At 40.4% G+C, this 12,859-nt stretch overlaps 1 protein-coding gene across 1 annotated transcript in view; it reads left to right on the plus strand.

Moving 5' to 3' along the window:
• The first annotated feature begins 1,202 nt into the window (after positions 1 to 1,202).
• Positions 1,203 to 12,859, plus strand: part of wdr27 (WD repeat domain 27) — a 32,095-nt gene continuing 20,438 nt past the window's right edge. Inside the window, exons 1-15 of the mRNA XM_070841566.1 lie at positions 1,203 to 1,337; positions 1,917 to 2,058; positions 2,308 to 2,432; positions 2,675 to 2,788; positions 2,909 to 2,960; positions 3,725 to 3,795; positions 3,882 to 3,996; positions 4,142 to 4,244; positions 5,891 to 5,982; positions 6,261 to 6,325; positions 6,809 to 6,921; positions 7,840 to 7,913; positions 11,983 to 12,052; positions 12,578 to 12,646; positions 12,737 to 12,840. Coding sequence (XP_070697667.1) covers positions 1,203 to 1,337; positions 1,917 to 2,058; positions 2,308 to 2,432; positions 2,675 to 2,788; positions 2,909 to 2,960; positions 3,725 to 3,795; positions 3,882 to 3,996; positions 4,142 to 4,244; positions 5,891 to 5,982; positions 6,261 to 6,325; positions 6,809 to 6,921; positions 7,840 to 7,913; positions 11,983 to 12,052; positions 12,578 to 12,646; positions 12,737 to 12,840 — 1,444 coding nt within the window. The remainder of the gene's footprint in view (positions 1,338 to 1,916; positions 2,059 to 2,307; positions 2,433 to 2,674; positions 2,789 to 2,908; positions 2,961 to 3,724; positions 3,796 to 3,881; positions 3,997 to 4,141; positions 4,245 to 5,890; positions 5,983 to 6,260; positions 6,326 to 6,808; positions 6,922 to 7,839; positions 7,914 to 11,982; positions 12,053 to 12,577; positions 12,647 to 12,736; positions 12,841 to 12,859) is intronic.

Here is a 12,859-nt window from a genome sequence, read left to right on the forward strand (position 1 = left end):
CCTTTACCAGAAAACATTACCGCCATCAATGTCATGTTGTAAAAATGTTAAGGCTAAGGGAAAACACGAGTTTGTCCAGAAAAACGCGTCGGCACTCGGGTTCTTCTCTTTCGGCTAACCTAAAAAAAGCTGTCAACCAGCTAACGGTTTAGCTAAACTTAGCTCTCTACTACAAAAGCACAGTCATAGCCCAAGGACTGTCACCGTCGACTGATTCATCCAACTACGGCAAAGCAGTCGGTAGACGACACCCAGCTACCAGGTACACAACACCTCCGTCACATCCGCTAGCTGACGGCAGAACTACACCTCCCGGCATCCCCCTCTCCATTCATGCTTTTTATAAATGCTTATCCTTCTGCCCTTGCCTCAGCCACTCAAGCAGGATGACTCGAAATCCACTTAAGGGGTCGTGTCCTCGGTTGTCTTCTCTACTACAGTAACGTCAATTTGGTGTCCGCCAAGGACAAAATGTCTGCATTATGTTGTAAAAATACGTTCCTACGGATTCATTATTTGTGACGTATTGTTACTATAGCTAAACTGCTCCTGCTATTATTGCTTATTGGCACATTAGTTGATAAATAAATAAAACACATTTGAATAGACTACAAAAGGCAAATACATTTATATAAAAGTTGAAGATGTATCACCATGGAGTTTGTGGGTACTACAGGTGAGCAGAGACCGCCATCTTGTGGTTAAACAAAGATGTACATGAAGGAAGAACCTATGGATGTAATATAAGAGGTCTCACTCTGACCTTACTTCTAAGTACCACTGCTGGAAAATACTCTATGAGTTTACCCAAAACAGATAAATGTACCACTTAGGAAAGAAAAGAATGGAGGATTGTTGCTGCTTAGTGACTATTTGAGAGTCAGCCAGTATTTACCTGTCCTAAGTTAGTTTTTCTAATTGATGAGTGATGCGTTGTTTTGTCATAGACGATCTGTTATACCGGAAGTCCATGTTGTGTCGGTGTCCTAGCAACATATAACTTCTGCAGCTAAGAAACTTCCTATTGCACCGCTAGCCCAATTTAAGCTAGCTTAAAACCTAGCTTTAACATAATTGTTAGATTAAAGTAGCACAGCCCGTTTTTAAAGATGACTCCATGTTTATTGAGAGCTACTTAGCGTTACAGTAGCTGTCAGAAACACTCCAGCATTCACAGACGGTTTGGCCCGACAGGTTTAAAGATGATTGAGAAGCTCAGTGTGACCTGTGATAGCCTCCTGTCACACCTGCAGCTCGCAGGCTGTTACTCTTATTGTGGCATACCTGTGCATGGCAAGGACATGCTGATTTACAATAATATGGACATGGAGCAGAAGGTTTGTTTTCCAGATTTAGTCATGTGCCGAAAACTGGACTGTTAAAGTGAAGTAACTCTATTTCACTTGTTAAACTGTTGTTAAATTAAACTATTACACATATTAAACTGTTAAACTACAGTATTGCACATGCCAAACTGTTAAATTGAAATGTTTCACGTGTTAAAGTGTTATTTTATTAAGAATATCATTAATTAACTCCAACTAGCTTCACTATGTCTGCAAGTACAAACACCACTGAAGGCTTTAAGGGTGCAGACTATGGCTGTTAATCCTCATGTGCATGCCTTTTTTTACATTATTACTTTAAACATTAGCCCGGGCTAACTCTCCTGAATGTGTCAAATGAAATATAGTCATTTAGAACACTAAATAAAAGTAAAATCTGGTGAGACAAAATATATTAAAATGATTTCAGTTGTATACCTTTGTTAAGGTGGGGAAAGAAAAGTTTGGTGTTTAATTGTTGTTTGGCCTCAAGCTCACTTTGCTGGTTGTTTTTGTGTCTCCTACAGGAAACAGGATGACGTTGTCCTAATGTTCTGCATGTCTTACTTGAGTTTAAGTGTTTGTCCACAGCCCCTGCTGCTAGCTGGCCACCACGGTGAGATCAGGGCCATGACTTTTGGAAAAGGCAGCAGACCTGTCCTCCTGTGCTCTGCCTCTGCTGATTATATCATCGTCTGGGATATTGAACTGTGCCAGAGGAGAACATGTGAGGGTATGGAAATAGTTCTGTGTGTGCACAAGTCTTGGCCTGTCGTATTCAACATTAGTTTAATTCATTGTCATGTATTTTATTCACATTAAACTGTGGAGGGCATATATATCACATGCTCCACTGATCTTTTTCCTGAGTGAAAACCTTTACAAGCCTGCCATCTAGTGAAACGTTACCAGACTCCTGTCTACTGTGCCTGTGAACTTCTTCTACTTTTACTTAAAAACAGACACATTGATTTATTTGCAGGCAAAGTTGCAGCTGGTAAAGTTATTGGGACTTTACTGGGTGAAGTCGTTCATCTTTCATTCTGTTTCTCTGATGAACGAGTGGCTGCATGCTCGGGAGCAACTGTGTATATTCTCAGCTTAAAGGTACGAGATTTTCTCAGTTTCTTTCATGCACACTAACCCTTTGTGTTTATTTTCTTATGTCGTGTTCATATGGACTACAAATAATGTACTAAAAGGCTGCACTTTGTTGATGATCTATTGGATATACGTGACAACACATCTCTGTTCTAAGATGTTAAGATAATTTCTTTGTCATGGTTTAGTAGCCATCAAGTGTCATCACTGTATCTCATCTAAGTTTTATTGCTGCTTTTCCACATCAGAGACATGAAGTGATCTCTACTTTGACCAACCACCTCGGACCTTTAACATCAGCAGAGTTCTGTCCCTGGAATAAAGACATTCTTGTCACCACATCCGAGGACCGAACTTTTAAGGTACAGACTTAAGATTCACCGCAAAAAAATCATCCCACTTTTGATTTAATTGTACAGACAACAAATACTAACTATTACACAGTTTGATTGATATCTATAAAGTACTTTGTCTCTTTTCAGGTGTGGGATTTGAAAACTGAAGCTATTTGCTACCAGTCTTTTGTCCTCTCAGGTATGATATTACTATTAAAAATCTTGTTAGTGCAAATTAATTCCTGTCCAATTCCCGTAAATCCTTTAAATTTAAAAGGAAATGAAAATGTTAAAGGGAGAGTCTGCAACTTTGGAGAAAATAGCAAGAGTAGCTAGAATTTAAAAGTATCCAGCCAAAAATACCCTGAGGCTCTCCCCCACAGCACATCGATGCACTGTCTGACTAACGTTGCTGCTGGAGGATGAGTCCATGACGGGAAGATGTGCCACCGCCACCGCCGGGTCCCACAGTCGTTTTATACACAATGGCTGACTGACAGCCTCCCCCAGCTGGCTCCCTCTCGTTGGCTCAGTGGGTGTGTGCAGTCATGACAGTCTGTCGCTGAGCCATGATGTAAATTCTGGCAGCAGTGCGACTAGCTCGCTAGCTTTAGCCCTGTGGAAGACTCTGATCATGCACAAAGAGCGTGTGTCCATGCAGGGAGGCAGGCAGACAGGCAGGTCAGCCGCCCTGCCTGTCTGCCAACGTTTCTCACAGGCCTGTGACAGCCACAGACACCGGATTATTTTCTTTTCCTGTCAAACTATTTCATTTTCTTGATTGCTGTCAGGCTGTTATGAAAATTTCATCAAATACAACAAACAGGGCTTCTAAAATAAGTTGCAGACCCTGCCTTTAAATGACATGTATTGCATAGTGACTGCTGTAGATGAGTTAGAGCCTTGCACAATGATTGAAAATATCATATTCTCGTACCTAAAGCAAATCATTACATTTTTTAGCCTCTCCACTGCTCAGTGTGTCCTTCTCAGAGGACGACAGGCACCTCATCACTGGCTCAGCTGATGGACAGGTTAGCGACTGAGGCACACGATCTGTAACAGCTCACTATCACTGTCAGGCACTGACATACCTCTTATATCTGTCCTTCTGGTTAAGGTGTGGTGTTTTTCTCTACCTGATGACCACAACTGTCACCTGGTGACCAAAATGGACCTGCAAAAGATGGAAAAAAGATATAAAATGCGCCAGCGGACTATGAGCCACCAAGCAGGTGACGTTACTGTATAAAACAAACGGCAGAGAATATCTAGCACAGGCTTTTGCGGATAATTTTGATCATATGAATGCCTACCTGAAGAAAGCAAATCGATTACAATCAATCAATTTACTACACTATTTTTTGATAATTCCTTCAGGTGTGGCAGAACAATCATCTGTAGATGAAGTGGAGACTTCAAAACCTGTCCTCAAACTGGCTTTATGCTGCTCATTCACTGGCACCAGTAACGAGCATAAAAAGTAAGTGAATAATAGTCATAGCATTCATAAACAGTGTGACATAGGAGGGTATAGTATATAGTATAGAGTATAGTAACATGGAAGACTCCGGACTCATCATGCCGGTTAGGCCACGTTTAGCTGAGTTGATTGCTGAAGTGATAAGCTGATGCCGAAGGCCAAATTGTTTTAATAATGTCTGACTTGCAGGAGCATTTGCTTTCAGTTGTCAGACCCATATAAATAAAACTCTTTGCCAGTCTTTATCAGTCACAGGGCATCACAAGATCCAAGTTGGACTTCATAGTGGCAGCATACAGACTAGTCACACTCTAATGTGCTCAAAGTGGATTAATGGGCCGTATCATGTGACTTTACCATCAGGAAGAACTGTCTCACTTAATTTATGAGGAGGAATCTTAATGTTTAAGCAAGACATGATACTGTCAACACTGTGGCCGTTCTCATGGGCTCAATCTTGTTCTTATTTCCACAAGGAAAAAAGCTGCATGTGATCCAGGAAAATATTACAAAAGCAATTCAGACTCAGTCGTAATGAAAAAAAAACAATATATAGCTGCACATTTCTGCCACTTGCACGTTATAGATGTTCACACTGTCACAGAAGCCTGGAAAAAATGCCACAACTTTAGGGGCTAATTGCTGCACGTGTCCATGCAGTCACAGGAAACTTCACACATCACAGGAAGCTTTGCAGGCTCGTAGCGTAAACTGTTTCAGGCTGTTAAAACATTTGATGTTATGACAGGAAGCAGGCACTTACAAGAGCACAGGTATAACTTTCTGTGTATTCTGTGGACCGCTGGAATGAAATGGACGTTGTTTCCTTATTGCTCAGAGCAAAGCACATGATCTCAGTATCTACATCATCTTTCCTCTTGACCCAAACAGACGCTTTAGTGTTAAATCTAACTCATCAGTTGCAATCTGTCTGCAGCCCCTCTTTTACTGGCTTTCATTTGATGGGCTTTAAAAATTAGAACAATTTTGCTCAGACCTATTATGGGATAAAGACACAGCTGGAAGCACTACTGGCTCCACATCCCCATATAAGCTGCCTGTTTTATTGTTAAAATGTCAGTATGACAGAGTGGTAACATGACATTTTCATATAAGCATCTACTTTTGTGCAGGTCTTTGTCATCCAAACATTTATGGCACCTTCAGCCAAAACACAGGTACACAAGTCTTTTGCTAAAACAGATACTTAAAGACCAGTTTCAACACGGCAATATTCCCATAAAACATCCACACATAATGGCTTTAATTGTCTCCATCCTGCACAGACGGTAATGATGCACTGAAATGTAAAACTAACAGTCTAACAAAATCATAATCTCAGCATGCAGCTCAGTGCAGGAAGTGGATAAAAGGATCCAAAGAAGACTCAGCTTCCCCTTCTTTCAACTCTGTGTGGCAGTATTTTCCATCTTGCTGGGTGCACATAGTTTAGACTACATGAAGTCAAGGAAACTTGAATAAAACCCTATAGTCTTATGGTGCACATGCCTTCCCACTCCATCACATCAGTATGTTTTTCTTTAGTATGTGGTTTCACCGTTGCTCCCCAAATGATCTGAAAAAATGCTTTTAAGGAAAATCCTGTAACATTGTTTTTCCATATGTGTCTGTGTGGGCCCCTGCAGGGACAACAGCTGGTTATGTATTGGAAGCTGTGATGGCCTGTATGTGGTGGATCTGGCTACCTCGGAAATCCTAACAGTACTATATTTCAAAGGTAGGCTGCCGCTGGCACAGCTTCTCCAACTGCTACTGTACTGCACTGATATTGTTACACATTATTAAATAAGCGCTTTTCTGAGATACTAGTTGAAGAAACCTGCTTCCCCTCTGCAAAACTCAACATTGTAAACTCTGCGTAAACTATGCACTCTACATGCCGTACATGTCCAAATTATGTTCAATGTCAATTTCTCTGTGTAATGTACAGCATCTCATACATATGAACTTGACATTGGATGCAGCCAAATCCATTACTGATGTTACATTTTCTAGATTACCCCAACCTGAGCATCACAATGGCTGGGTCGTGGTCAATCTCTCCAGCTAGGGATGACTCTGTGAGTAATTCCAATAATATGTTGATAACATGATGTGCTGATTTGTCCTTTATCATTAAATTGGCCTATCACATAGAGCGGATTACATGTGAGTGTTTCCTAATCAGATTTTTCTCATGTTGCAAGTTGAAGGTCATGTTTTGTTCTGGTGTATCTGTCAGTTTATGATGATAAAAGTCATGACAGAATGGTGTGTTTAGCCACTGAATTTATTAATATTTCCATGTCACTCTAATATGAACCACTGAAAACAATCCTGGATCAAGAGGAAATATATGTTTTTATAAGATATGTGTGTGGTTTGCCTCCTGGAGGAAAGTAATATTTTTTCTGTTCCTACAAAGACGTGATTGTGTGTTCGAGGGCAGTGCAAAAGCACAACAGCATGATTTATTATTGGCTCTAATTACCTGTAATTGTTCATGAAGGTGTATAGACTAATACCATTGTTTTGATATGAATCCTGAATTCCTTGTCACACAGATGGTGTTGTTAGTGAGCTCTTTGTTTACTCCATCTGTGGTCCTGTTGGAGTTACGGCTGAGTGACCTGGGAAGGATCTGGGCTTGTGGTGAAGGCTTTTCAGTGTTCCCCAGGTAAACTGGGGGTTAAAGGCAAACGTTTGGTTGCAGTATATTACTTGCTTCCCTCAATCGAATAGTAAAAAGTCTGTATCTTGATCAGGGACGTAGTCAGAACCCAGGTCCACTTCTTAAAGGACTGCCTGCTTAGTACAGTAGTGTTTATCTCAGCTGCTTGTGCTGTAAATATTCTCTTATTCTGTCACTGGATTACTCGGTGGCAGTACTTTACACATCACGAAAGTAAGAAAAAGCATCTGCTTCTCCGTAGCTCACGTAATCATTTGGTTCCAGTCTGGATCTGCTCGGCTAAGTGAATGACTCAACTCTGTGAACATTTTTTATATGTCTAAGCTTTTAAATCCGAGTTTTAATAAATCCGTCTGTACTGGATGTACCCCTTAATCCAGAAAATCACACTTATTACTCCCACAATAATATCACTTTATAAATGCCAAACATTTCAGATTACCCTCTGGGGAAGGAATGAAAGGTATTACCTGTGGGCCTCCATAAAGTTTTATTTAGCAAAATCCAGCAGCACCAATAAATATTGATAATTTCATCAACCTAATGTGTTTTTCTACTTTAACAAATTGACAGTTTATGAGCCCAAACATAATCATGTCAGCTTGTTAAAATTTGCAGAAGTACTGCTGTTGTAAACTTGCTGCTTTCTCTCAGACACTGATCACCTGAGCTCAGTAGCAATAGGGCATATGAGTGGGGTCTCTTTTCCAGTTGGCTTCCTGCCTGTAACTTCTTCTGACTCTGACATTTCCATATTAACTTGGTCTATTACAACCATCTGGTTTCTCATGAGTCAGCAATATCACAGTGCTTAGAATTAGAAGGACTAATAATCCACAACTGTGGAAAAAATGCTGTGCTCCTTCATTTCCAGTAACTCTTTCACCCCTCCCTTGTTTTCAGCTCCCCTCTCCTGCCCGAATCTCCTCTGAATCCTGAGTTAAAGAGGAAGGAGCCCACCCATCCTAAACAGAAAGGTCAGTATCCCTGTCGTCGTCTTGAGAACTCACTCAACCCTCACTCATGCTCATGCACATAAAATAAAAAAGGAGCTACTGCTGTTTGATGACTGGGTTTTAAAAGTATAGTTTTACTCCAAGTCTGGCTCAGTGTTTATTGTGTTTGGATTCAGACAATTCTCTTAAACTATACTTCTTGTGGGTCTCTTGGTCTATTGTCTGTCTAAGTTTGGCTATTACACAAGCTACTCAGAACCTCCTCATTGTCTGCAAATATAGAGGATGGAAAACATCCCATCTTTTGCACTGTGGGGGTGTTGATGTGGCACTCTGAATTTGATTCCCTTCAGTTTGTGTTTGCCATATAGGCAGGTACAACACATTCAGATACATTCTCAGCAATTAGCCAGTTGCTTCTTGCAGCAGTGGATTCCTCGGGAAAGTGAGCCCATTTGTGGTTCTTTGGTGTACTATTAGCATCTGGCAGCTTGAAACTATTCTGCTGGAGACCTACAGTACGGTACACTGTGGTTTACATGCCGGTCTTACAGAGGGTTAGCGCTGAGAAAGCCAGTATTAGCCGGACTCCCCGCAGCTGGAGTGAAAGGAGCTGCCAGTGCCAGACTATGTAGGAGATCTTCAGGGGAGACGAGAAGTGCTGCGTGACTCCAGTGTCAGACCAAAAACCACAAACATTTACGGACTAGTGCAACCCGCCATGCAACCCCCATGCATCTCTATATTTTTAAGGATATCTGCAGAATTGTATACAAATTACACCGTAAACCTCTCAGACTCCTGGAAAGGAAAATTGTTAGTCTGGCACAAGTCTGGCAGAGCCTTTTTGAGAGAACTGAGTGCAGATTAAATGTCTGCTGTCATGTTACATTGCAGTGTAACATAATCATGAAGTTAACCAGGACTGTCGGCTTTTTAGATGATGATAATCCGCTGCTGCCATTACCTCTTGCATGATGTCGTTTGTCTGAAGAGTAGTTTTGTCTGGATTCAACCGTTTTGTAATTAGGTTATCAGGGGGCTACAAAAACAGGAATTAGCACTGAATGGCCCCGGTTGCATGTTAAAAACTCACTTTTAATATGCTTTGTCTTCCATAGAAAGTTATCAAATCATAATAATAACAATAAACGTAAAAATACAGATACAAGACATTAACATTTCAGTGTTTTTCTATATGAGAAAGGCTGCCTCATTGTGCCCTCGAATGTCACCTGAGAGGCAGGCTTAGATTTATGTAAAAATACTGTGTGCTCACCTCTAATATCACCTGAGTGGCTGCTGCATGACATTGGCCTGTGTAGACATGACATGAGCATTTAGCATCTTTGTCAGTCTTATTTTTAGAGCTCCTTAGCTAGTTTTGGGTAGAGTGAGATGCATAAAACAATCTATGAGACAGTCAAACAGACAAACTGTCCACTATGAATGAAAGAGTGTTTCATGCTTCAAACTATTGTTCTCCTAGTGCCTTATTGTCTAGTGAATCTACTTCACTTCTACCTCTCTATTACGGTTTGATATTGTGGTCAGTGTTTTATTCCCATAGCTACATGTCGTAGTACATTCTTTGCCTTCTTTGTACTTTTCCCCACAGTATGCTGCACATATGTTTCACATGGCCAACATATTCTTCAAGTGCTACATGATTTCTTTTGCTGTCAGACTCTTAGTTTGGCTCCATATTCGTAATTCCTGTCAGGCCTCAGTTACCATGCCTCTGATAGCGTTTTACTTCTTCTCTTGCTCCTGTCTCCTACTGTGTGCCCTACTTTTCACAGGTCAGTAAGGCAATAACTCATACCAGAGAGTCTGGTTACAGTCAAAATAATATCTTAGAGACATATATGCCTGCTATGGTTTACACATTTTTAGAAGCTTGAATTATTTAGTCTTTTTCTTGGGCCACATTCAACGACTCAGAGGGAGGTCTGACTTTTGCCATCTCCTGTTCTCTGACTGAGAATAAGAGTTAGTGGTTTATTTTAGAACAAGCTCTAGGGCTGGTCTGAGCCTTGTCCCTTCTAATGCAGGCAGCCCAAACTGGAAAACAAATTATTGGCACTTTTTAAAATCACAGAAACCAAAAAAGTGATGTCAATTTCACGTCTTGTTAATGCAGCTTTCCTGAAAACCTCTTATGGTTTTAAGTACTCAGGTGCAAGCAAAACCTTATTGTAACAGTAATCGTTTGTTGCTCTGTCAGTTGTTGCATCATTTGCTAAATATCCTAAAGTTAGGCTGAAGGATTTCAACTTTACGAAACCTTATTGCCGAAATGGTTAAGACAGCTTAAGCTAAATCTGACATAATGAGAGCTGTAAAAGGAGCGCGCGGCACACTGCTGTGATTTTATGCAGATATGACTCGACTTGGAAATTTGTCTGAAACTCTCACTTTGCTTCAAATAGCGTCTAGTGTAAAGTCAGCGTAAATTATGAGATTTTTACTGGCCCATAAAACTAAATGACCATTATATATCAGCAGGGGGTCATTAGGGCTGCTAAGCAATGCCAAGGGATTGTGTCGCCAGGTAATTAGATTTCTGGCCTAAAATGCTGAGTTTTCTGCATATAATATGTTCTGGATCAAAAGCTGCTTCCAGTACTGCACCTCTAACACAACACAGTGGAGAGAGGAGCTGCATGAGAGTGACCGTTCTCACAAGGCCATTTGTCCTCAAGCTAAAAAACAAAAGCACATTTCTAAAGTCCTTTTTTATTCTGTCCTTGCTGATTGATATCATGCAATACCAATGTGAAGTTAAAGTAAAAGTTAAATACCTACAAGGAAATAAGAAGTAACGCAGCATGAGTAGCACCAACAGCAGCATCATTCAAGGCTGCACAGATAAAGATATTTAGAGAAACTCCAATTCAATTAAGAACTCAATGAAAGGGGAACAGAGTAAGAGCTGTCAAGTGTTCTTTACAGGGAAAAACCCTTCAAGCCAGTGAGTGAACATTGGCACCTCTGACCAAAGATTAAAAGCACTCCCTGATAAGAGAGGATTGAGAAGAGAACACAGAACATCTATGTTTTATTTTGATTGGTTTCACCTGCATTTAATCTATTAATGTGTTGGGACTGTGATTCACAGACAGGAGAGTCTGTTCAGCTGTTCTACGTTTGATTATATATCAGCAAATTAATACTAACGGCACACGGTATATCTATTGATAACTTTACTGTAACATGTTGCTGTTTTTTCTCTATACCACACTATTAACCATATGTTTGCTTGCAGTCATTAACTGTCATAAGGGATCAGGTTTCCTTTTCAAAAACCTTTGAAGGTGGTTCAAATGCCGTCTGTCATTTTGACACTGAGAAAATCAGCTACTGCTGTAAACACATTAGTGCGACTGCATCGGGCTACAGCTTCAATCAATCAATCTGTGTTTGTCAAGGTTATTTTCAATAACAATCTGTCTCTAAACTGCAATACCATACACAATTAGTTACTGTGACTGAAATAAATAGCTGTGTAAAACATATAATTGCATGGAAAGAAATTAAAGTGCTGTGAGCTGAGAGCTGTGATATTTATAACATAATATATCTAACATTTCTACCGTGTTGAATTTGAGTCAAAGCTGTAACTCCAATCACTGTGTTTTTTCTGATGCAACTCAACTCCCATGTTGCCACTCAGGGATGTGACTTTTTCTTTCTTCGCCTGTATCTGACAGGAAACCAGTGTTTGGAAAGCCTCACACATTTTAATGGTTGTGGAAAAAGTGAGCTCATTGTAATATAGAAAACGGACTGACAGCGAACCAGGAGCAAAATGAACCATCCCACACTTCCACAGCACGAAGTGGTCATCCAGCAATGTTTTATCTTCCTGTCCAAGCACAATCCATGAACAGCCACCACAGTGTAACGAGGAGTTCACCCTGTTTATGGAGAATAATCCTTTTTCTTTAGGCCTGTGACTCATATTTTAACATCCACTCATATGAAAGTGGGATTCTTTTCTTTTTAATATCGTTCATCATTGTTTGGGCATACAGCCTGCAGATTTATCAGTGTGAGTGTAATGGACCACCTTGTCTTTTTTACAAAGGAGGAATGAAGGAGCACCCTCTGGTTTTCCACTCGAATGTGAAGTCGTCTGGATATACCAGAGCTCCAAGGTAAATCCACTGGGCAACTCTTTGCCTGATAGAAAATCAAACTACAATTCACTGTATTGTCCAAAAATTGAGAAAAGGAATTTCCTTTTTCTTTATTTCCATAAAGGGGGGTACTTCAACAGGTGGATCACTGCACTAATGTTGTGGGTTCAGTGTTTCAACAGGATTTTCCGGCTCTCCGTGACTTGGCTAGTAGATGTACTTCCTGCAATGCATTATTGGTTTAAGTCGGGATACACTGTCCTTAATCTGTCATCCTCAGTGCAACTTCAGCCATGTTTTTTAACACCGGGGTGTATTTGACCTTGGAAATGATAATTACGGTCTTTGCAGTCACAGTTCTCTACTAGCTAGTCCTAGTAAACCCTCCAGGCCTGTCTGACCTTCAGTTTATCACCAGACGTTGATCAGTTAACAGCCTGACCTGTTTCTTAATGCAACAATTCAAAAAGCACAGCATGAAATGAGATTTGATTTGATCTTAATTGGTACATGAATCATTTTTGTTTTGTTTTGGCTTTTCAGAAGTATTATGTTTTCACCAAAAACAAATGTTCAGAAGAATCCCTCCTCTAAAAAGGCCAACAAAAATAAGTAAGCCGTCCCATCATTCAAAATACAATGTTAAGAAAGTTTTGCAATGTTGTTGCTAATATAAGTACTAATTTTTTTTTGTCATTTTAGAGGTTTACTCCTCAGAGATTATCCAGCAGACAGTGCAGCACCAACTAATCCACACATTCATCTAAGCGCTGGGAGCAGACCAGTCCACTGCCTTCAGTATTCAGGTGAGACCACTTTAGTGCT

Source organism: Pempheris klunzingeri, chromosome 12, assembly GCF_042242105.1.
Source record: "Pempheris klunzingeri isolate RE-2024b chromosome 12, fPemKlu1.hap1, whole genome shotgun sequence".
Taxonomy (NCBI): Eukaryota; Metazoa; Chordata; class Actinopteri; order Acropomatiformes; family Pempheridae; genus Pempheris; species Pempheris klunzingeri.